We start from the raw sequence: 21467 nt of genomic DNA, 5'->3' as shown, positions 1-21467 counted from the left end.
AATATTTCATGGATTAAGGACCCAATTTTATGGGGCTCCAGGGGCTTCTTTATAGATTATTTAGGTTAATCTTTCTATCTACCCAATGGGACTCAGTGCTCAGTCTAGAAGATACCATCAGAGATGCTTAGTTTTGCAGTTCTCAAACTGTGGATTTCTGTCTCCAGAGATAACATGCTTGTTAACAGCAAAAATGTTTTTAAAATAAATAAATAAATAATATATAGAGGTGAGAAATTACAGACCCCAACTCTATTGTCCCTCTGCAAAGTTGTGTACACAGAGTCCATCCCTTACCTCTCTCTGAAAGTGCAAAGTTTCAAAAAGTTCAATGAATAGAAAGAAGATTGTTGGGGGAGAATAGGTCTGGATAAGGAAAAAAAGTCTGGAGATAAATGTGAGAAGGGAGGGACAGGCAAGTGAAACTGTTTTGAGCAGCATATTCCAGAAGTCTTGAGGTCTTTCTGAGTGTCGCCTTCATTGATTTGAGATCTACCATACCATTCTCTCACTAGAAGGGAAAACCTATAATAGCAGTAGACGATAAAAGAGACCCAGTTTGGGAATAAGAACTCTTCAAGAAATATATGTTTGCTGACGATGTTTTAAAGAAAGTCACACCAGTGAAATAGTGGAAATCACGTAAGCACTTGGATTCAGAGACTGTTGAAGTGATAATACCACTTTTAACAGCAGTAGCTTCTTCTGCTGGTGAATAAAGAATATTTTCTTCCTTTGGACTAATTCATTCCAAATTATGAAATCATTTGAGACCTGGAAAAGCAGGAAAGCTTGTTTTTTCTTTTCCAGATTATGAACAAACAGGAAAATGAAGGTGAAGATGACTGAGTTAGCTGCAGAAGCCAATATTTAAGTTTCTCAAGTTCACCTGGCTGACATAGTTGATTTAATTTTTTTAAAAAATACACCTCTACCGTGATATAACATGCTGTCCTCGGGAGCCAAACAATCTTACCATGTTATAGTGAAACTGCGTTATATCGAGCTTGCTTTGATCCACCGAAGTGAGCAGCCCCTCTCCCCCCCGGAGCACTGCTTTACCGCATTATATCCGAATTCGCGTTATATCTGGTCACGTTTTATCGGGGTAGAGGTGTATTTCATTTAACCATTTTTTAACAAAAATAAATCTGATTTTAAAAAACTTGAATGTTTAACTAATTTAAAAAATTCATATGCTTGTTTTGTTAAAATATTATATGTTCGCTGTTGAAGAAAAAATATCTGAAATACATAACACTGTTGTTTTAGTTAAATAAAACAATGTAAATGTCTGTCTGGCGATGTTCTCTGCCTAATACAGCATGGCAAGAAAATCCTCCAAATGTTAATGATTAACCTTTTGAACTGGAGATAGTTCACCTCCTAATGACTTCATAAATATCTGCTTCAATCATTCATTTTCTGATATAGTTGTAAAACTAATCTGAAAAGTTTTCAAAATAAATCACTTAAAAATGTATAATGTGTGCATTCTAAAAATGAAACCTACATCTATGAGTTGCGAAGAATATGTATTAAGGTTATAACAACCAACAAGAATGCACTTTTACATGGAAATCCATGATTAAATCAAGTCTTCCTGACTAGTGATTTAAATCAATTTAAATCAAATCCACCCTGTTAGCAGCAAAATAGTTATCTTTAGGCAAAATTATATTCATTTAATGTTTTCCGGGATATCTTGCGGGAAATATGGCCCAGAGACTTAATCGTCTCTTTAAAAGAAAGATGAGCTTCTGGAGCAGAAGGTAGCTTATTTATTTATTGGTAACGGAATGGCTTAGTCAGACCCTGAAAGCCAGCCCAGTTAGAGCCCTGCTCATTGTCCTCAGACAATTCCACAGCCATCTGTAAGTTTTATTCGCTGTCAGCACCTGGGAAAGGCTGCTTCAACTATTTATGATTTTTTACAATACTTTACCGATTTTTTAAAAATATATATTTCAATGCTATTTTCATGGCATTGTATTTTGAATTCTCTCTGAAGAGCTTCAACTCCCTAAATGATGGTGAGATTCCATGGCAGATTCTAAAAATAAATTGCACATTCTTCACATAACAAAATTTCTTTAGAAAAAATCCCCAAACCCAAAGGACAAGATAAAACCTGGATAATAGGGGAAAAATAACTTTTAAAAGGTAAGCCTTCTTTTTCCCCTGCACATACTGACATGGAGAACTGGCTCTCCTTTTCCCTCCCTCTACTCATTACAAGCCCAATTATGACCCTTGCCGTGCACCTGCATAGGGAAATAAGGGAGTATAAAGTGACTGCTTAACTTCCTGTGCTCACTGTCTGTATCCCAGGCAGTAGTAGTGGCAGCAGGTTGTAGCAGGGGAGCAGAGTTGGGAAGCTACCTCTTCCTCTTCTTGTACAGGCGGTCAGGCCTTGGGTGTGCCTCCCCACCACAAGCATGCCAGACAGAGGGTACATCTACACCACAGGATTATTCCGATTTTACATAAACCGGTTTTATAAAACAGATTGTATAAAGTCGAGTGCACACGGCCACACTAAGCACATTAATTTGGCGGTGTGCGTCCATGGTCCAAGGCTAGCATCGATTTCCGGAGCGCTTTGCACTGTGGGTAGCTATTCCCGTAGCTATCCCAATAGTTCCCAAGTCTCTCCCCGCCCCCTTAGAATTCTGGGTTGATTGAGCCCAGTGGCTGAGGGGCAAAATCATTGTTGCGGGTGTTTGGGTAAAGTTGTCAGTTATCCTTCCTCCGGAAAGCAATGGCAAACAATCATTTCACGCCCTGTTTCCCTGGATTGCCCTGGCAAAGACGCCATAGCACCGGGCAACCATGGAGCCCGTTTCAGCTATTTTTTTTACAAGTCACGCGTATGTGACTGGATGCCGCGGACAGAGGCGAACTCCAGCGCCTACACCAGCAGCTTCATTTGCTTTTGCATGCTAGCAGAGACGGTTATCAGTTGTTCTGTACCGTACTTGCTGCTGGCTAAATTGGCAATGAGATGATGGTTTATTGTCCCTTTTGTCTGTCTGCTGCTATCATGGGTGCCCCTGGCTGAATCGCCTGCGGGGCGCAAAAGGCCACAAACTGGAATTGCATCCCGGAATCAATCCTCCGTTTTGTGGTTGTCTAAAAATAGAGTCAATCCTCCTAGAATATGGGGCAAGTGTAACCTAGAGAACCGTATATCAGAGAGCATAGGTGCTGCTGTGTCGATTCCTGCAGAAATGCGATGAGCCTACATCCATTCAACAGGGGGTGCCCCTGCAACGACCCCACCCATTGCTTCCCTTCTTTCCCCAACCTTCCTGGGCTACCGTGGCAGTGTCCTACCCCATTTGTGTCATGAAGTTATAAAGAATGCAGATATAAGACAACACGAGTCTTTTCAGTGAGATAAAATGAGGGGAGGCAGCCTCCCGGGCTATGACCAGTCCAGGCAGAACTAGTATGTGCGGGTGAGAGGCGTCCAGCATGGCTGCTGCTATGACAGTCCAGCAGTACAGATCTTTTCTCACACCGGAACGGGAGGGGCGCTGATGGAGCTCGCCCGTGTTGCTAATTGAGGACGACGGTTACCAGCCCATTCTGTACATGCTACTGGGAATGACGGGAGTCATTCCTATTTATTACTCCAGGCGCCCCGGCCAGCCTCACCTGAGGCCAAGCCAGGAGGACTCACGGGTATATTGGTGACAACGGAATATCAGTCATATTGCAGCCGTCTGCCACGGGAGGGGAGAAGAGCCAGATACTGCTCTTCACTGCTGCAGCATCGGCATCTACCAGCAGAGTTCAGTAGACATAGGTGACATTGAAGAAGTCAAGAAACTATATTCTCTTTTGCTTTCATTGCGCGGGGGGGGGGGGAGTAAATTGACGCAGCTATCCCCGAACGCCAGTGTGGGTTTGACCCTACAGGCATTGGGGAGCTAGCCAAGAATGCAAATACTTCGGAATGCTGTGGACTTGGATTAGCTGGAGTCCTCAGTACCCCCCTCTTCTCCATGAGCGCCATTTGAGTCTTGGCTTCCCGTATACGCTTGTCATGCAGCACTGTGTAGCCTGGAGATTTTTTTTTCAAACGCTTTTGGCATTTCGCTCTGTAATGGAGGCTTTGATAGAAAGATTTGTTCTCCCCATACAACAATCAGGATGGCAGTAATCTCCCGTACGGTCCATGCTGGAGCTCTTTTGGATTTCGGGACTGCTTGCACCCGTGCGATCAGAGCTCCACGCCGGACAAACAGGAAATGAAAATCAAAAAATTTCCCCTTCCCGGGGCTTTTCCTGTTTACCTGGCCACTGCATCCGAGTTCAGATTGCAGTCCAGAGCGGTCACAGTGGAGCACTGTGGGATACCGCCCGGAGGCCAATACGGTCGATTTGCGGCCACACTAACCCTAATTCGATATGGTAATACCGATTTTAGCGTTACTCCTCTCGTTGGGGAGGAGTACAGAAACTGATTTAAAGAGCCTTTTATATCGATATAAGGGCCTTGTAGTGTGGACAGGTGCAGCATTAAATTGGTTTAATGCTGCTAAAATTGGTTTAAATGCGTAGTGTAGACCAGGCCAGAGTTGCTGAGTCTGGGGCAGCAGGCGATGCAATCTCCATGTCATACTACAGGCACCTCTACCACCCTTGGAGAAAAGTGGGGAATTGAGAATCAGATTATGTGTTTCCATGTCTGCACCTGCATCAGTGCACTCGAAATTCGAGACTTGTGACAAAGCCCAAATTAAGCTCTATGGGTCTGGAATATCCAAGATGCTCTCATTTCATTTTGATTTTGTATATCAGTTTCCTTTTTCCACCTTCCCATGATGTTCTCATTCAACTGCTGGTGAATGATGATGAAGGAGACAGCTGGGGGAATCCAATGCCCGCTCTCTCTTCTATATAGCAGTGAATGCTGGTTTCATGAGGCTGCTTGGGTGGATAGTGCTGTTTCATGACAATGTTTCTGCAACAGAAAGAACTCCACATATGCCATGCTGATTTTTGCTGCACTGGCTGTAATGTAATGCTCCTTTACATGCTTTTTAGCACAGATCAAAAACATCTGATACAAATCAATGCTGCTGTATTGACTGTGCCAATTTACACTAGCTGAGGATCCAGCCCATTGTGTTTTATTGTTTTTCCATTGTCCAGGATGGAAAAAGAACAGATAGATTATATTCTAGTCAGTCTTGTCAGCAGATAATAAAAGGCTAATACATGGATATTGATTAGCCATTTTCATCATGAAAGTAGATTTTGCAACATCTACAAAAGCACACATGGATGCCTCTTAATGCCTCAACTAAATGCATTACAACAAGCTGTATATTTCAAATGGCTGTATGGTTTTTATTTACATTTCCCCACTACTTGAACCCTGTAATGCAGACTGAAAATTGATTGCATTTGAACATCATTGTTTGATCAATCACCTGTTTAAATACCTTGCTGTTTATTGATAATCTTGTATGATTCCTTGGTTTTCCCAGGATTTGAAGGATGCCTTACCAGTGAACATGCCACAAGAACAGGTGGTCATGCAGCATTTCCAGTCAATGCCATGTACTACTTACACATGAGTAGTGCTGTGTTAAATGAAGGGGGAGGGGTTTGCTCCCTTTTATGGCCACCCACTCACCCAGTAGCTATACAATCCCTCTTAGTAGCTATTCTCTAATTGCTCTACCTGTAAAAGGTTAAAAAGTCTCACTGCTATGCATAGGTAAAGGAAGTGAGTGGCCAAAAGAGCCAACAGGAAGGCTAGAACTTTTTAAAATTGAAACAAAGTCTCTCCTCTTGTCTGTCTGTGTTTGTTCTTCCGGGGAGAGGTGGACAGGGCAGCAACTATGCTATAAGAAGCTTGAGGCCAGACATGAAAAATCCTTGCTATCATACCTAGAAACTACTCATTTGAAACCCCAGATACGTAAGTAGATCAGGAAATGTCTAGGAAGACAAAATTCATTTTATCTCTTTTTATTTCTTTATGGCTTGTGGACTCCTCTGTGCTAACCTGAGGTGCTTTTGTTTTCTTTGTAAGCTTTAAGTGGGGTCTTAACAAAGCTATTCTCGGTGCTTAATCCTTGTAGTTGTTCCTTGAAAATCTAGCAATAGCCTGAATTCCCATATGTATTTTCTTTCTTTCTTTCTTTTATTAATAAAATGTACCTTTTTTAGAACAGAATTGGATTTTTGTGTCTTAAGAGGTTTATGCACATGTTGTTTAATTAGCTGGTGGCAAAAGCTGATTTCCCTTTTTTTTTTTTCCTCTTTCTCAGCTCTTGCCCAGAGGGATGTGTGAAAGGGCTTGAGGGTACCCCACAGGAAGGAATTCTCAAGTGTGCTTTCCTGTGTTCTACACTTGGGTGGTAGCAGCATCTACCAGTCCAAGGTCAGAGAGAAGCTGTAACCTTGGGAGTTTAATACAAGCCTGAAGTGGCCAGTATTAATTTTTAGAGTCCTTCTAGGCCCACCTTCTGCACTCAAAGTGCCAGACTGGGGAATTAGCCTTGACATGGTGGCACTGTGGTGGGATCATTTTGAACCAGAAGCACAGACCTCAGGATTTTAAAATGACACAATTTTCCTTTCAGCAGCCTGCAAAGCCAGGGAAGTTTTTCTTTTCTTTTCTTTTCTTTTCTTTTCTTTTCTGCCTGCAAAGCCAAGGAGTCCAACAAGGAGTTTATTTTTTTTTCTAGCTTCATGACAATGAAATAGCTAGGCTAGAGTAGGTCAGCTCTGTGCATGAGGTTGCAGTTGGGCACCGAAACCCTAGAGCAACCAGTCTTCCCAAAGCAGCATGCCATGGAGAAGACAGATCCAGATCAAGCCCAGACATCCAGCTCCATGACAGAAATGCAGTGAGGGGTGGGGGACTGGAGATTTTCCCAGGGGGAAAGGTCAGCCCTTCCCAACCCGAGATCCAGGTGCCAAGATGGTGGGGGTTCCCTTAACCCAGACCGAGTTCTAACTGTGGAAGATAGGAATTTCTTCCTGCAGATGAAGTGCTTGGAAGTGGAGAAGAAGCTCTTGGAGGCAGAAATAAAGGAGAAGCCGTTGAAGGTGAAAGAGAGGAGAGAGGCGAAGCACTTAGAGACAGAGGAGAGGAGAGAGGCAAAGTGTTTAGAAGCGGAAAAAGAACTGAAGCACTTAGAGCTGGAAATGGCTAAGCATTTTCTCGACACACCTACCACATTGTAAAAAATGGGATGCCTGGATATCAGGAGGAAATGTTAAGTTTCTGGAAGATCTGTCTCTCCTAATACAAATGGAGCAGTTTTTAGAGGATGGTCCTGAGGAAATAGAAAGGTACATCCTAGATGGGAAGCCCAAAACTGTAATCGAAGTGCGGGAGATTGGAGCCAATTGGGTGGCGGTGGTGGAGAAGGAGAAAGCCAGTAGCAGTTGATGGGGATACCAGAAGGGGCAACCCGATACAACACCCCACCATTGGAGTCAGTCCAAGGCCCAAGCTCAAAAGGAGGAGCCCTCCACACAGCCAGGGTGACCCAGAGGCCCTCTCATCTCACCACCCTACTCTCCAACCACCCACCTCGCCCCAGCTCACAGTCAGCTGGGCGATGCTTTAAATGTAATGAGCTGGGGCATGTGAAGGCCAACTGTCCCAAGAGCACCAGCCAACTGCAACTCATCACCCCGGGATCCCACCGAGAGCCTTCAGGCCTAGATGCCTCGCAAATACCCCCAGAGCGAACGGAAACTGTGAGTGTGGGCAGGAGGAAGATTACTGTGTGGACAGACACTGGAACACAGGTGTCAGCTATCCACCAATCCCTGGTGGACCCCAAATTCATCAACCCAGAGGCCCAAGTGACCGTGCAACACTTTAAGGCCAACTCTTTTAACTTGCCTACAGCCAAGTTGCCTGTCCAGTACAAGGCCTGGTCAGGAATATGGACTTTTGCAGACTGTGACAATTATCCCTTTCCCATGCTGCTGGGAGAAGACTTAGCCAACCATGTGAGGCTAACAAAAAGGGTGGGGATGGTCACCCGCAGTCAGGCTAAACAGGCCTCCACACCTAACTCCATTCCTGAGTCTCCTACAAGGACCCAGTCTGTGTCCCAGAGCAGTCACCACCAGAACCCGTGCTTGTAACCCCACCAGAGTCAGGGGTGCCAGCACCACAAGGCGCCACAGAGTCTGCACCTGCAGCAACAGCTAAACCAGTGCAAGAAACTCAACTGGAAACTGAAATATAATCTAGTGCACCAGTGGAGATTGGTTCACGGTTGACAGAGACACCCCCATCACCTGCATCGCTTCCAGTGGGACCAAGCCCAAGTCCACAATCCAGCAAGGAACTAATGTCTCCAGCATCAAGGGAGCAGTTCCAGGCAGAGCAGGAATCAGATGAAAGCCTCAAGGGAACCTGGACAGCAGCACAGAATGATCCACCACCTCTCAGCTCTTCTAATAGGTCCAGGTTTGCTAGAAAGAGGACTCTTATACAAAGAAATCATTCCTGGTGGGCACAAGGAGGACTGACATCCTCAGAGACAGTTGGTAATTCCAACTAAGTACAGGGAAAAGCTCTTAAACTTAGCCTGCAATCACCCTAGTGGCCATGCTGGGGTGAATAGGACCAAAGAATACCCTGCTGTTTATTGATAATCTTGTATGATTCCTTGTTTTTACCAGGATTTGCAGGATGCCTTACCACTGAACATGCCACAAGAATACGTGTTCATCCAGCATTTCCAAGGTTAAAAAGTCTCACTGCTATGTATAGGTAAAAGGAATTGAGTGGGCACCTGGCCCAAAGAGCCAATGGGAAGGCTAGAACTTTTTAAAATTGAAACAAAGATTCCCGTTTCCCCGACTGTGTTTGTTCTCTTGGGGATAGGCAGACAGGGCCATAACTATGCTGTAAAAACCATCATGCAGATCATTAATGAAGATGTTGAAGAAGACTCGCCACAGGACCAACCCCTGGGGCATTCTTCCTGATACCAGCTGCCAGCTGGACATCGAGTTGTTGATCACTACGCATTAAGCCCAACGATCTATCCAACTTTCTATCCACCTTATAGTCCATTCATCCAATCCATACTTCTTTAACTTGCTGGCAAGAATACAGTGGGGACACTGTATCAAAAGGTTTGCTGAAGTCTAGGTATATCATGACCACCGGTTTCCCTATATGCATAGAACCAGTTATCTCATCATAGAAGGCAATTGAGTTGGTCAGGCATGACTTGCCTTTGGTGAATCCATATTGACTGTTCGTCATTACCTTCCTCTCCTTCAAGTGCTTCAAAACGTACCTTCAGTACCTGCTGCATGATTTTTCCAGGGACTGAGGTGAGGCTGACTGGTCTGTAGTTCCCTGGGTTCTCCTACTTCCCTTTTTAAAAGATGGGCACTATATTTGCTTTTTTCCAGTCGTCCAGGAATTCCCCCGATCACCACAAGTTTTCAAAGGTATGGCCAATAGCTCTGCAATCATATCAGCCAGCTCCCTCAGCACCCTCAGATGCATTGCATCCAGCCCCAGGGACTCGTGCATGTCCAGCTTTTCTAAATAGTCCTTAGGCTGTTCTTTCACCTCTGAGGGCTGCTCACCTCCTCCCCATACTGTGTTGCCCAGTGCAGCAGTCTGGGAGCTGACCTTGTCTGTGAAGACCAAGGCAAAAAAAAATTGAGTACTCCAGCTTTTCCCAAATCATCTCTCACTAGGTTGCCTCCCCCATTCAGTAAGGGTCCCACACTTTCCCTGATCTTCTTGTTGCTAACATACCTGAAGAAACCCTTCTTGTTACCCTTCAGATCCCTTGCTAATTGCAACTCCAATTGTGCTTTGGCCTTCCTGATTACATCCCTGCATGCTTGAGCAATATTTTTATACTCCTCCCTAGTCATCTGTCCAAGTTTCCACTTCTTGTAAGCTTCCTTTTTGTGTTTAAGATCACTGAAGATTTCACTGTTAAGCCAAGCGGGTTGCCTGACATATTGGCTATTCTTTCTGCAAGTCAGGATGGTTTATTCCTGCCAGCTCTTCTGGACTCCTTTCTACCTCATATTAGCCTCCCAGGGAATCCTGCTCATCAGTTCCCTGAAGGAGTTAAAGTCTACATTTCTGAAGTTCAGGGTCTGTATTCTGCTGCTTTCCTTTCTGTATTTTGTCAGGATCTTGAACTCGACCACCTCATGATCACTGCTGTCTAGGTTGCCACCCACTTCTACTTCCCATACCAATTCTTCCTTGTTTGTGAGCAGCAGGCCAAGAGGCGCATGGCTCATAGTTGGTTCTCCCAGCACTTGCACAAGAAAGTTGTCCCCAACACTCTCCAAAAACTTCTTGGATTGTCTGTGCACTGTTATATTGCTCTCCCAGCAGATGTCAGGGTGATTGAAGTCCCCTGTGAGAACCAGGGCCTGTGATCTGGAAACTTGTGTTAGTTGTTCGAAGAAAACCTCGTCTACCTCATCTTCCTGGTCTGGTGGTTTACAGCAGACGTGCAGCAAAACACCATCCTAGTTGCTCTCACCTCTAAACTTAACCCAAAGACTCTCTACAGGCTTTTCTCCAGTCTGAGGACAAGAAGGATTAATAATGGCATAATAATCACTATATTGGGAACCTTGCCATTGACCACATCACTACTCATTTCAAGCCCATAGGCACTCTAATTAGATTACCTGCTCTACTTTAGTAGGTTCTTTCTTGATCCAGCACTGAGATGGCATTTATGTGCACCACTCATTTTACTTAATTTTTATGACATCTGATCTTGTTCAAAGTTAACACAAAGTGAAACAAATTATATATTATGGATTAATAATTCCAGATTTCTTCAAAGTTATTAAATCTCCTCTGGGAGGGATTTTGTGAAATTCTATAGGAAATCAAGGAAATCTGCATTACCATCTATTGTTTCATTCAGAGAAAAATTGCATTTGCCAACAGCAAATAAGGTCATTGCATTTGTGCCAAATAGCTACTTGTTTTAGATCTAAAGACCTGTATTCAAGAAAAAGATATGCCCAGCCTCTGACCACATTTGGAACAGACAAATGGACATACTTTCTCCTTGAACTGGAACCTTAGGAAACGCTATTCTTATGAAGAAGCCACTTTGTCCTACAAGCAGACACATTTATTTTACCTTAATTTAAAATAGAGTTTTAAAATGTGTTAAGATTTTAAGTCTGAATACATTTTAGAATGTAATACTTACCTAAAGAACATACTGCTTCATAATATGATTTCTGTTTAACTTCTTTACAAATGAAGCATTTCTTGTGTTCTCATGCAGCTTGTTTAGTGCAGGATCTATCTGCATTGCATATTAGTGCATATTATATAGAAGGAAATGTACCTTCCTATTTTTCTTCATGGACTAGAAAAATATTATGGGTAATTATTCTAATGAATTATGGAGAGTTTAGTACTATTGGTGGCTATGTTTAAATAGTTTTTATTTGGCTTTTAATATTTGTGTAGGACCAATTCTGGACACCAAAACCCAGGAGAAAAGAATAAAGCAACTAAAATCTATGGTGCTTACTATAGATGATTGTGTTGACACCATTCAGGAGGTCCTCTGACTCAAAATAAAATCACAGTCCTTTATCCCCTTTCGGAATATATCCTCTTAATCCAAATAATATCAGAAAGGATAAAATTTAGTCCCTTCATCTGGCAAATATTTCCCTCTGTTTCATTAACATGCATAGCACAGATAAAAATTGTTCAATGTAAAGGTTCTTACATGATTAGAGTGTAAAAAATCATCATACAAATATAGTTTTTGTCAGACACATTAATGTCCTTAACTTAATACTACCCATATATTACATATCCATAAAACAAGTATTTAGCAAAACTAATTGTGCAGGAAGCAACACGTAAATATGGTTAATTGCTTGGGGGGGATTATGCAATATGAATTGTTGTAGTAAGGACAACTATGGTCAGAGAGTCTCACCATAGATTAGAGGTGAAAGGCCAAGGAACAATTGGAAAAAGACTGTAGAACAGGTTGTGGAAAGTCATGAATGTTTGTTCAATAATCCTTGGCTATTGTCAATAAAAGAATCCAGCTTGATTAATTCAGTAAGATAGTTATGTACTATATAGCTAAGGCTATAACAAACTTTGCACTATTTCCCCCCTATTAAAAACCTTTAGTGTCCTTAATTTTTTACTTATTTTTGAGGTTTAAGTGGGTGTGCAAGAGAAAATATTCAATTTACAGTAGAGAAAATATGATGACTTTGTACACCCGTGTAATAAATATAGCATTTCAGTACTGAGTTATCAAATGCTTGTAAAGTGTACACAATCTTTTCATCTAGTTTGCATACTTTTATAATGGAGGAATAACATTTAAAAATTTTGAATAGGCACTTACTGGAATTACAGTTAATCCTGATACAGTCTAGATGGGGAAGAATAGATGAAAAATGAAAATTTATCCTTCAAGGTAATAGCTGCAGACATCCAATAAAATCACAGTCCACCCTTCCGGGGACAGACACATGCAAATATGGCCACTCCAAATGATTAGTCTTTACATATTGCTGTAACCCAGATATAATGGAATAAAACTTTATACGTAGAAATGGCAGTATAGAGTCAAAAATGGCCAATTTCAAACAAAGCTACATGGTGACAAATCTAAGTGAAAACTCATGTTTAACTGTCAAAAATGCTTGATTGAGGCAGGCCACTACTTCCTCCCCATCTATGAAAGAACAGATAATTTTTCTCAGTGTAATTAAAAAGTGCTCCGTCACAATGGGGCATAGAGCAGGCCAAGCCACCATCATTCATTTTGGACCACAGTTATATATTACACCTCAAAGGTGGACTTTTTTCTTACTATTAAACTATGTAGTAAAATATAAAGCACTTCCTATGTTTGTAAATAGTTGTTCACACTGTAGTATATATTTTACTTTATATAAATGTATACAACCAATTCACAGCAGAACAATGACTGTATTTAAAGTCTCATATTAATATCTAAGAACACTGTATTTGGAAAATCCAGGCATTCAGGAATATCATCTCTTTTTAGCTTAGTTCGCCCCTAAGAATTTGCAATTGTTATTTATGCAGAATAAATATTACAGCTAACACAGGTATTGGTTTTTTTGTTTACTTTCTTTTTATACCTATGTAGATATCTACTGTATATGAAAACAGACTGGATTGCTCTGGAGAATCATTTTGTTGGATTATGACCCCAGATCTTAAAAATATTCAACACTGTTTTGTACGTACAATAATTTATCTTCAGCACCTTTGAGGAGCATAAATAATATAAAACCTAGATTTTGTTTCCATATAGCTGCGTTTGTCATGTGTCGTCAACCGCATCAGAAAAGTGGTGCAAACAGCCAGGGACCAGCACTTACACACCTCTTCCTACAGAAAGCTTTCCTGAAGGAGGCCCCACAATGCCATTTTGCAGTAACCCTAGGCTGTCACAAGAGGGAACTATAAGAGAACAGTCAAAGATGACCACTTGGTTTTCTTAACTTTTAATTCCCTTCTCTCCCTTTCAACCTCTCCCCTCCTCTCACCCCTACCTCCCATAAATATCAGACTAGTAGTTCAGTGACCTACTTATCTACATAATGGGTGTGAGCTCATCATCAGGTTATCTACACACTTTAATATTATATCTGTGAAATCACCATATAAACAGCTAATTTAGATAGTTATTCATCGGTCTTGAAAGCAACAATGTAAAATAACCTATATGAGTTATTATTTACTGTATTTATTCTCTTTTATACTCTCTTCTCTCTCTCTCAAAAACAACAACAAAAACATAAAGCAAAATGAAAAAGCCACGTGGAGTTTGATACTTATTACAGAAAACAGTAACTTAAAATTTTGTTATTTATATGCCAAACCAGGATAGCATTTTATTAATTTGTTTTCTGTAGAAGGGCTTGTGTTTTTTGTGTTCACATGGCTGTTTGCTGAGGGCCGCAGACTTTGGGCATTGAAGGGTTGTGTTATCTTTTGACACAAAAATACCACTACAGAATTGTTCATAAAAGAACAGATGGATTTCACTACATATGTGACTGCTAAAAAGAAGAAACCAATAATGCCCATCAGTTGACATAATGTACAATATTTCATGTGTGAAAATTAGACGTTTTTTGATTATACATATATATGTTATATTAATTGGTGGAGCTAAAATTACACTGACCTACATATAATAGCTGGAACAGTTTCTCTCTGTACACTCAACTTCTGTAACTGCTAATTATGAAAAATCTGTGAGTAGAGACCAATTCTCAGAAATCAAGCAGGTTAAAATTATTTCACCTAGAAATGTCACTGATGAACTGGCCTTCTCTTTTTAGAACACACAATAGTACAAAATATATTTTGACGGATTATGTTAGACTGTGTAAAGAATAAAAAATGCAAAATCAAAAGAATAAAAATCAGTATCTTTAAAAAATGGACATGTGTATGTGTGTGTATATATATATGCATGGTATATATACATATATAATCTAATTTTAATGTCAAACAGGCTGTTCAATAAATGCTTGCAAGCAAAATAATAAGAATAAGAATGCTGAAGACGTTAATTTCTGGAGAGGGGGGAAGGGTTTGTTACCTAGGTTGACTGTTAGTTTAACTCGTCCTGCATCCAGCTCCAAACGAAGTGTATCTGCAGATTCCCTAGAAGTAGTTGCCATTAAAATGCCATAAGCTCGCTGAGACCTGAACCGTAAGGACACATCTTCTGCCTCTGTATGCATCACAACAGGGAGCTGTATCTTCATAAACATACTTCCATCATAGCTTAAAACTGTTGCCTCTGGAAATGGACAAAAAAACTGCTAATTACAAAATAAATAGTTATACTGTATTTATTGAAACTGTTAATAGAAAAGCCAACACATGTATGTAGCCAAAAGATCCAACACCATCATGTTGAAAAATGGTATAACAATCATTGTTGGCATACATAAGCAAAGTTGATTTGAAATGGCAAATCTCAGGGTTTGGGGACAAGCAATGCAACTTTTAGACTTATTTTAATTAACTCAATTGCTATACAATACTTTTTAAGGCTCAATGCAATAAATCCTTATACATGTGCATAAAATCACATATGCAAGAGCTTGCAAGATTGAGGCCTAACTGTGTAAACTTAGGTCAAAGCTATCCAGGTCAACAGTACACTCCCATCTTGAAAACTCACCTCTGAGTCATCTACTTTGATCATTCTCTGAGGGCTTTTTCTGTTTAAACCAGTAAGGTTCTTATTACCCCGAATATAGTTATTACAAAGTTATCAAAAAGAACCCTTAAAGCAGTCGTTTTCAAACTTTTTTTTTCTGGTGACCCAGTTGAAGAAAATTGGTGATGCAGATGCCGGGGTTTGGAATGTGGGAAGGGCTCGGGGCTGGGGCAGAAAGGGGTCAGGGCTCCGGGCTGGGGGTGCAGACTTTGGGGTGGGGCCGGGAATAAGGGATTTGGGGTGCAGGAGGGAGCTCAGTTTGGCGGGGGACCAGGCCTGGGGCAAGGGGTTGGGATGCAGGAGGAGGTCAGGGCTCTGGGCTGGGGCCAAGGTTGAGAGGTTTGGGCTGGAAGGGGCTCTGGGTTTGGGGGGGTCAGGGCTGGGGCAGGAGATTGGGGCACATGGTTGAAGGTGCAGGCTTACCTCAGGAAGCTCCTGGTCAGCGGCACAGTGGAGATGCTAAGGCAGGCTTCCTGTCTGGTCCTGGCACCGCAGACCATGCTGCGCCTGGAAGCGGCCAGCAGCAGGTCTGGCTCCTAGGCAGAAGCACGCAAGTGGCTCCGCATGGCTCCCGCCCACAGGCGCCGTCCCCCTCGCAACTCACATTGGCTGGTTCCCAGGCAATGAGAGTGCTGAGTTAGTGCTCGGGGCACGGGCAGCACGTGGAACCCCTTGGCCCCCCTGCCTAGGAACTGGACCTGCTGCTGGCCACTTCCGGGGTTCAGCACGATGTCAGAACAGGTAGGGACTAGCCTGCCTTAGCCGGGCACCACTGCCAACGGGACTTTTAATGGCCCAGTCAGCAATGCTGACCAGAGCCACCGCAACCCAGTGCCTGATATTCCATGACCCAGTACTAGGCTGCGACCCGCAGTTTGAAAACCACTGCCTTAAGGTATTAAAGTGAAATGTGTCATGATTCCTCTTGTGGTCTGCATGAGGAGAAAATCATCTCACATCCATGATGACTGTAGAATGATGGAATCACAATGATATTTATGAACACTGAGACAGCCTCAAAAAAAGGATTAAAATTGGATCTGACATTTTGGGAGTAAGAAAAAAATGGAGGTAAGCCTATCACAATCCAACACTACAAATAACTGTCAGTTTCAAATACCACAGAGAATTCTCTTCTTGGGAGGATTTGTGGTATGGTACAATGGCTGTAAGACCAATGAGCAATTGATCAGTTTTAGTTTTCCAGCGTGTGGGAAACATACCAAGAAGTGTGTCTTATATATAAGGGATTTTCATCATGTTTTTTGTGTGTGTGTGTGTTTTTGTGTTTTGTGGTGCGGCACAATAGTTTACAGCAGTGTTGGGCACCCTGTGGCCTGTCAGGGTAATCTGCTGATGGGCAGCCAGACAGTTTGTTTACATTTGCACAGCCACTCGCAGCTCCCAGTGGCCACAGTTCTCCAGGCCGCCACTTCCTGAAGTTCCCATTGGCTGGGAATGGCAAACTGCGACCACAGGAAGCTGTGGGCAGCCGTGCAAATGTAAACAAACTGTATGGCAGCCTGCCAGCAGATTACCCTGATGGGCTGCAGGCTGCAGGTTGCCCACCACTGGTTTACAGGAAGTGATTACTGATTGTGTTTCTGAGACTCTTTATGATGTTGTCATAAACAGATAGCTAAGGGTTAATGTTTCTTTTACCTGTAAAAGGTTAACCAAGGGAACCAAACACCTGACCAGAGGACCAATCAGGAAACAAGATTTTTCAGATCTCAAGGGAGGGAAGTTTTGGGTGTGTGTTCTTTGTCTTGTTTCTGTTGCTCTCTAGTCTCTGAGGGGATCACTCTATCTCCAGGCTTTCTAATCTTCTGTTTCCAAGTTGTAAGTACAAAGGTAGAAAGACAATAGGCTTATATTGTTTGTTTTTTTTTGTATTTACATGTGTGTGGTTTGCTGGAATGTTTTAAATTGTATTTCTTTTTGGATAAGGCTGTTTATTCATTTTTTTCTTGGAAGTCAATAACCCTGTATATTGTCACCTTGATACAGAGACCATTTTTATGTCTTTTTCTTTCTTTTTATATAAAGCTTTCTTTTTAAGACCTGTTGGATTTTTTCCTAGTTGGGGCTCAAGGGGATTGAGTCTGCAGCTCACCAGGGAATTGGTGGGAGGAAGAAGACAGGGGGGAAGAGAAAATCTCTTTGTGTTAGAGTTACAAAGCTTGCATTTGCAGGGACTCTGAGTGAGGGTGAGAGAAACCTGATCTCTCTGGTTTGCGTTTCAAGGAATTGAAACAGGGTGATCTTCCAGGGTCATCCAGGGAGGGGAAGCCTGGGAGGAAGTAACGAGGAGACAAGGGGAGGGGGTTATTTCCCTTTGTTGTGAGACTCAGGGCATCTGAGTCTTGGGGTCCCCCAGGGAAGGTTTTGGGGAGACCAGAGTGAGCCAGGCACTGGAATTCCTGGCTGGTGGCAGCGTTATCAGATCTAAGCTGGTAATTAAGCTTGGAGGTTTCATGCTAGTATTTCATTTTCTGAACTCTAAGGTTCAGATATGAGTAGGAAAGCTATGACAGATGTGCATGTGGAGGATGAATGGTCTGTGGAAATGGTCCATAAACCTAGCCAGATTATCTGATGCTGGAACCAAATACTCCCCCAATCTGAATGGGCCAGTAGGACCATGGACAATGAAGTGTCACAGCAAAAGAAATGGTGGGACACACCAAGGGCCTGATCCAAAGGCTGATGGAGTGAATTGAAATATAAGAAGGTACGAACAGCCATACTGGGTCAGACCGATGGTCCATCTAGCCCAGTATCCTGTCTTCCGATAGTGGCCAATGCCAGGCTCTTCAGAGGAAATGAACAGAAGAGGTAATCATAAAGTGATCCATCCCCTATCGCCCATTCCCAACTTCTGGCAAATAGAGGCTAGGGACACCACCCCTGTCCATCATAGCTAATAGCCGTTGGTGGTCCTATCCTCCCTGAACTTATCTAGTTCTTTTTTGAACCCTGTTATAATCCTGGTGTTCACAACATCCTCTGGCAAAGAGTTCCACAGGTTCACTGTGCATTGTGTGAAGAAATACTTTCTTTTGTTTATTTTAAACGTGCTGCCTATTAATTTAATTTGGTGATCCCTAGTTTTAATGTTATGAGGAGTAAATAACACTTCCTTATTTACTTTCTCCAAACCATTCATGATTTGATAGACCTCTATTATATCCTCCCTTAGTTTTCTCTTTTCCAAGCTGAAAAGTCCCAGCTGTTCCATACCCCTAGTAATTTTGTTGCCCTTCTCTCTACCTTTTCCAGTTCCAATATATCTTTTTTTGAGATGGGGTTATCACATCTGCATGCTGTATTCAAGATGAGAGCATGCCATGGATTTATACTGCAGCAATATGATATTTTCTGTTTTATTATCTATCCCTTTCCTAAAGATTGCCAACATTCTGTTTGCTTTTTTGACTGCCGCTGCACACTGAGTGGATGTTTTTTTTGGAGAACTATCCACAATGATTCCAAGATCTCTTTCTTGAATGAAAACAGCTAATTTAGACCCCATCATTTTATAAGTATAGTCGGGATTATGCTTTCCAGTGTGCATTACTTTGCATTTATCAACACTAATTTTCATCTGCCCTTTTTGTTGCCCAGTTACCCAGTTTTGTGAGATCCTTTTTAAACTCTTCACAGTCTGCTTTGGACTTAACTATCTTGAGTAGTTTTGTATTATCTGCAGATTTTGCCACCTCATTGTTTACCCCTTTTTCCAAATCATTTATGAATATGTTGAACAGTACTGGTCCCAATACAGACCCCTGGGGGACACTACTATTTACCTCTCTATAGTCTGAAAACTATTTATTCCTACTCTTTGTTTCCTATCTTTTAATCAGATACAGATCCACGCGAGGACCTTCACTCTTATCCCATGACAGCTTACTTGGCTTTAGAGCCTTCGGGGAGACTTTGTCAAAGGCTTTCTAAACACCTAAGTACACTATATCCACTCAATCACCCTTGTCCACATGCTTGTTGACCCCCTCAAAGAATTCTAGTAGATTGGTGAGGCATGATTTCCCTTTACAAAAACCATGTTGACTCTTTCGCAACAAATCATGTTCATCTATGTGTCTGATAATTCTGTTCTTTACTATAGTTTCAACCAGTTTGCCCAGTACTAAATTTAAGCTTATGGGCCTGTAATTGCAGGTATTCCCTCCGGATCCTTTTAAAAAAAATGGTGTTACATTAGCTATCGCCCAGTCATTTGGTATAGAATCTGGTTTAAATGATATGTTACATATCACAGTTAGTTGTTCTGCAATTTCACGTGAGTTCCTTCAGTATTCTTGGGTGAATACCATCTGATCCTGATGACTTATTAGTTTTTAATTTATCAATTTGTTCCATAGCCTTCTCTAATGACACCTCAATCTGGGATAGTTCCTCAGATTTGTCACCTAAAAAGAATGGCTCAGGATTGGGAATCCCCCTCATATCCGCAGTCATGAAGATTGATGCAAAGAATTCATTTAGTTTCTCTACAATGGCCTTATTGTCCTTGCGTGCTCCGTTAGCATCTCAGTCATGCAGTGGCCCCACTGGTTGTTTGGCAGGCTTTCTGCTTATGATGTACTCTACAAAAATTTTTTTGCTCTTACTTTTTGAATCTTTGACTACCTGTTCTTCAAATTCTTTTTTGGTCTTCCTAATTATATTTTTACACTTCCCAGTGTTTATGCTCCTTTCTATTTTCCTCACTAGGATTTAACTTCCACTTTTTAAAGGATGCCTTTTTGCCTCTCACTGCTTCCTTTACTTTGTTGTTTAGTCATGGCAGCACATTTTTGGTCCTTTTACTATGTTTTTTTTTAATTTGGGGTATACATTTAAGTTGAGCCTTTATTATGGAGTCTTTGAAAAGTATCCATGCAGCTTGCAGGGTTTTCCCTTTTGGTGCTGTACCTTTTAATTTCTGCTTAACTAACTTCCTTATTTCTGTGTAGTTCCCCTGCCTTAAATTAAATGCTGTCATGGTGGGCTGCTGTGGTGTTGTCCCCCACCCGCACACAGGGATGTTAAATTTAATTATATTATGGTCACTATTGCCAAGTGGTTCAGGTATATTCACCTCTTGAACCAGGTCCTCTGCTCCACTTAGGACTAAATCAAAATTGCATCTCCTCTTGTGGGTTCCAGGACTAGCTGCTCCAAGAAGCAGTTATTTAAGGTGTCAAGAAACTTTATCTCTCCATCTCATCCTGAGGTGACATATGCCCTGTCAATATGGTGATAGTTGAAATCCCCATTATTGAATTTTTTTGTTTTTATAGCCTCTCTAATCTCCCTGAGCATTTCACAGTCACTATCACTATCCTGGTCAGTAGTATAGGCCTACTGATATATTGTTATTATTAGAGCATGGAATTACTACCCATAGAGATTCTATAGCACAGTCTCCATTAATAGACTTTACCCTAAGGGATGTCTCTGTCCGAACCACATGCTCTTTCGCATCTGTTGGCTTTCCCCCAAACCTTTAAACTACGACTTTAAATTGCTCTACGACTTTTTAAATTTTAAATGCCAGCCATCTGGTTTCATTCTGGTTTAGATGGAGCTCATCCTTCCTGTACAGGCTGCCCCTTTCCCAAAAGGTTCCTCAGGTCCTAAATCCCTCCTTCCTGCATTGGCTTTGGTGGAACCTGGAATCATAGGTCAGGAGATGACTAAACGAATGAAATTATTACTCAGCCTATTGTATGTGCTGAAGTATTTTACAAGGAAATATGGAAAACTACTGTGGATTGTTTAAATGCCCCTAGTTTAGAAGAGGTCTTTAACATTTTTCCATTTTATGAGATACCGTATATACTCGATCATAAGCTGGTTCGTTTATAAGCCAACCCCCACAAGATGGATAAGTAAAAATGGAAAATTTTTATGACCCATTCATAAGCCAACCCTATAATTCAGGGTTCAGCAAACTTTGGCTCCCATGAGGATAAGCCACTGGTGGGCCAAGATAGTTTGTTTACCTTGAGCGTCTGCAGGCACGGAGGTAAACCTAAGTAAACAAAGTGTCCCGGTGCACCAGCTGCTTACCCTGAAGGGCCAGGACAGCAACTGGTGGGGAAATTTAGGGGGGAGGAGAAGCTGGGGTTCAAAGGAGTAACCCCTGTGACCACCTCCAATATGATCCCATCCCCTAGCCCAGGACCCCCACACTCT

At 41.9% G+C, this 21467-nt stretch overlaps 1 protein-coding gene across 22 annotated transcripts in view; it reads right to left on the bottom strand.

Moving 5' to 3' along the window:
* NRXN1 (neurexin 1) overlaps positions 1 to 21467 on the bottom strand; it is a 1354235-nt gene that overhangs the window by 660551 nt on the left and 672217 nt on the right. For 13 of the 22 annotated variants that reach the window (XM_075064378.1, XM_075064379.1, XM_075064391.1 and 10 more), the window contains 2 exons: positions 14631 to 14834; positions 12390 to 12416 (listed from right to left, as the gene is read on the bottom strand). In XM_075064378.1, coding sequence (XP_074920479.1) covers positions 12390 to 12416; positions 14631 to 14834 — 231 coding nt within the window. The remainder of the gene's footprint in view (positions 1 to 12389; positions 12417 to 14630; positions 14835 to 21467) is intronic. The other 9 variants (XM_075064384.1, XM_075064394.1, XM_075064395.1 and 6 more) reach the window with 1 other exon arrangement.

Source organism: Chelonoidis abingdonii, chromosome 3 (assembly GCF_003597395.2).
Source record: "Chelonoidis abingdonii isolate Lonesome George chromosome 3, CheloAbing_2.0, whole genome shotgun sequence".
Lineage (NCBI taxonomy): Eukaryota > Metazoa > Chordata > Testudines > Testudinidae > Chelonoidis > Chelonoidis abingdonii.
The sequence above is the reverse complement of the archived record's forward strand: the minus strand, read 5'-3'. Positions and strand labels throughout refer to the sequence as shown.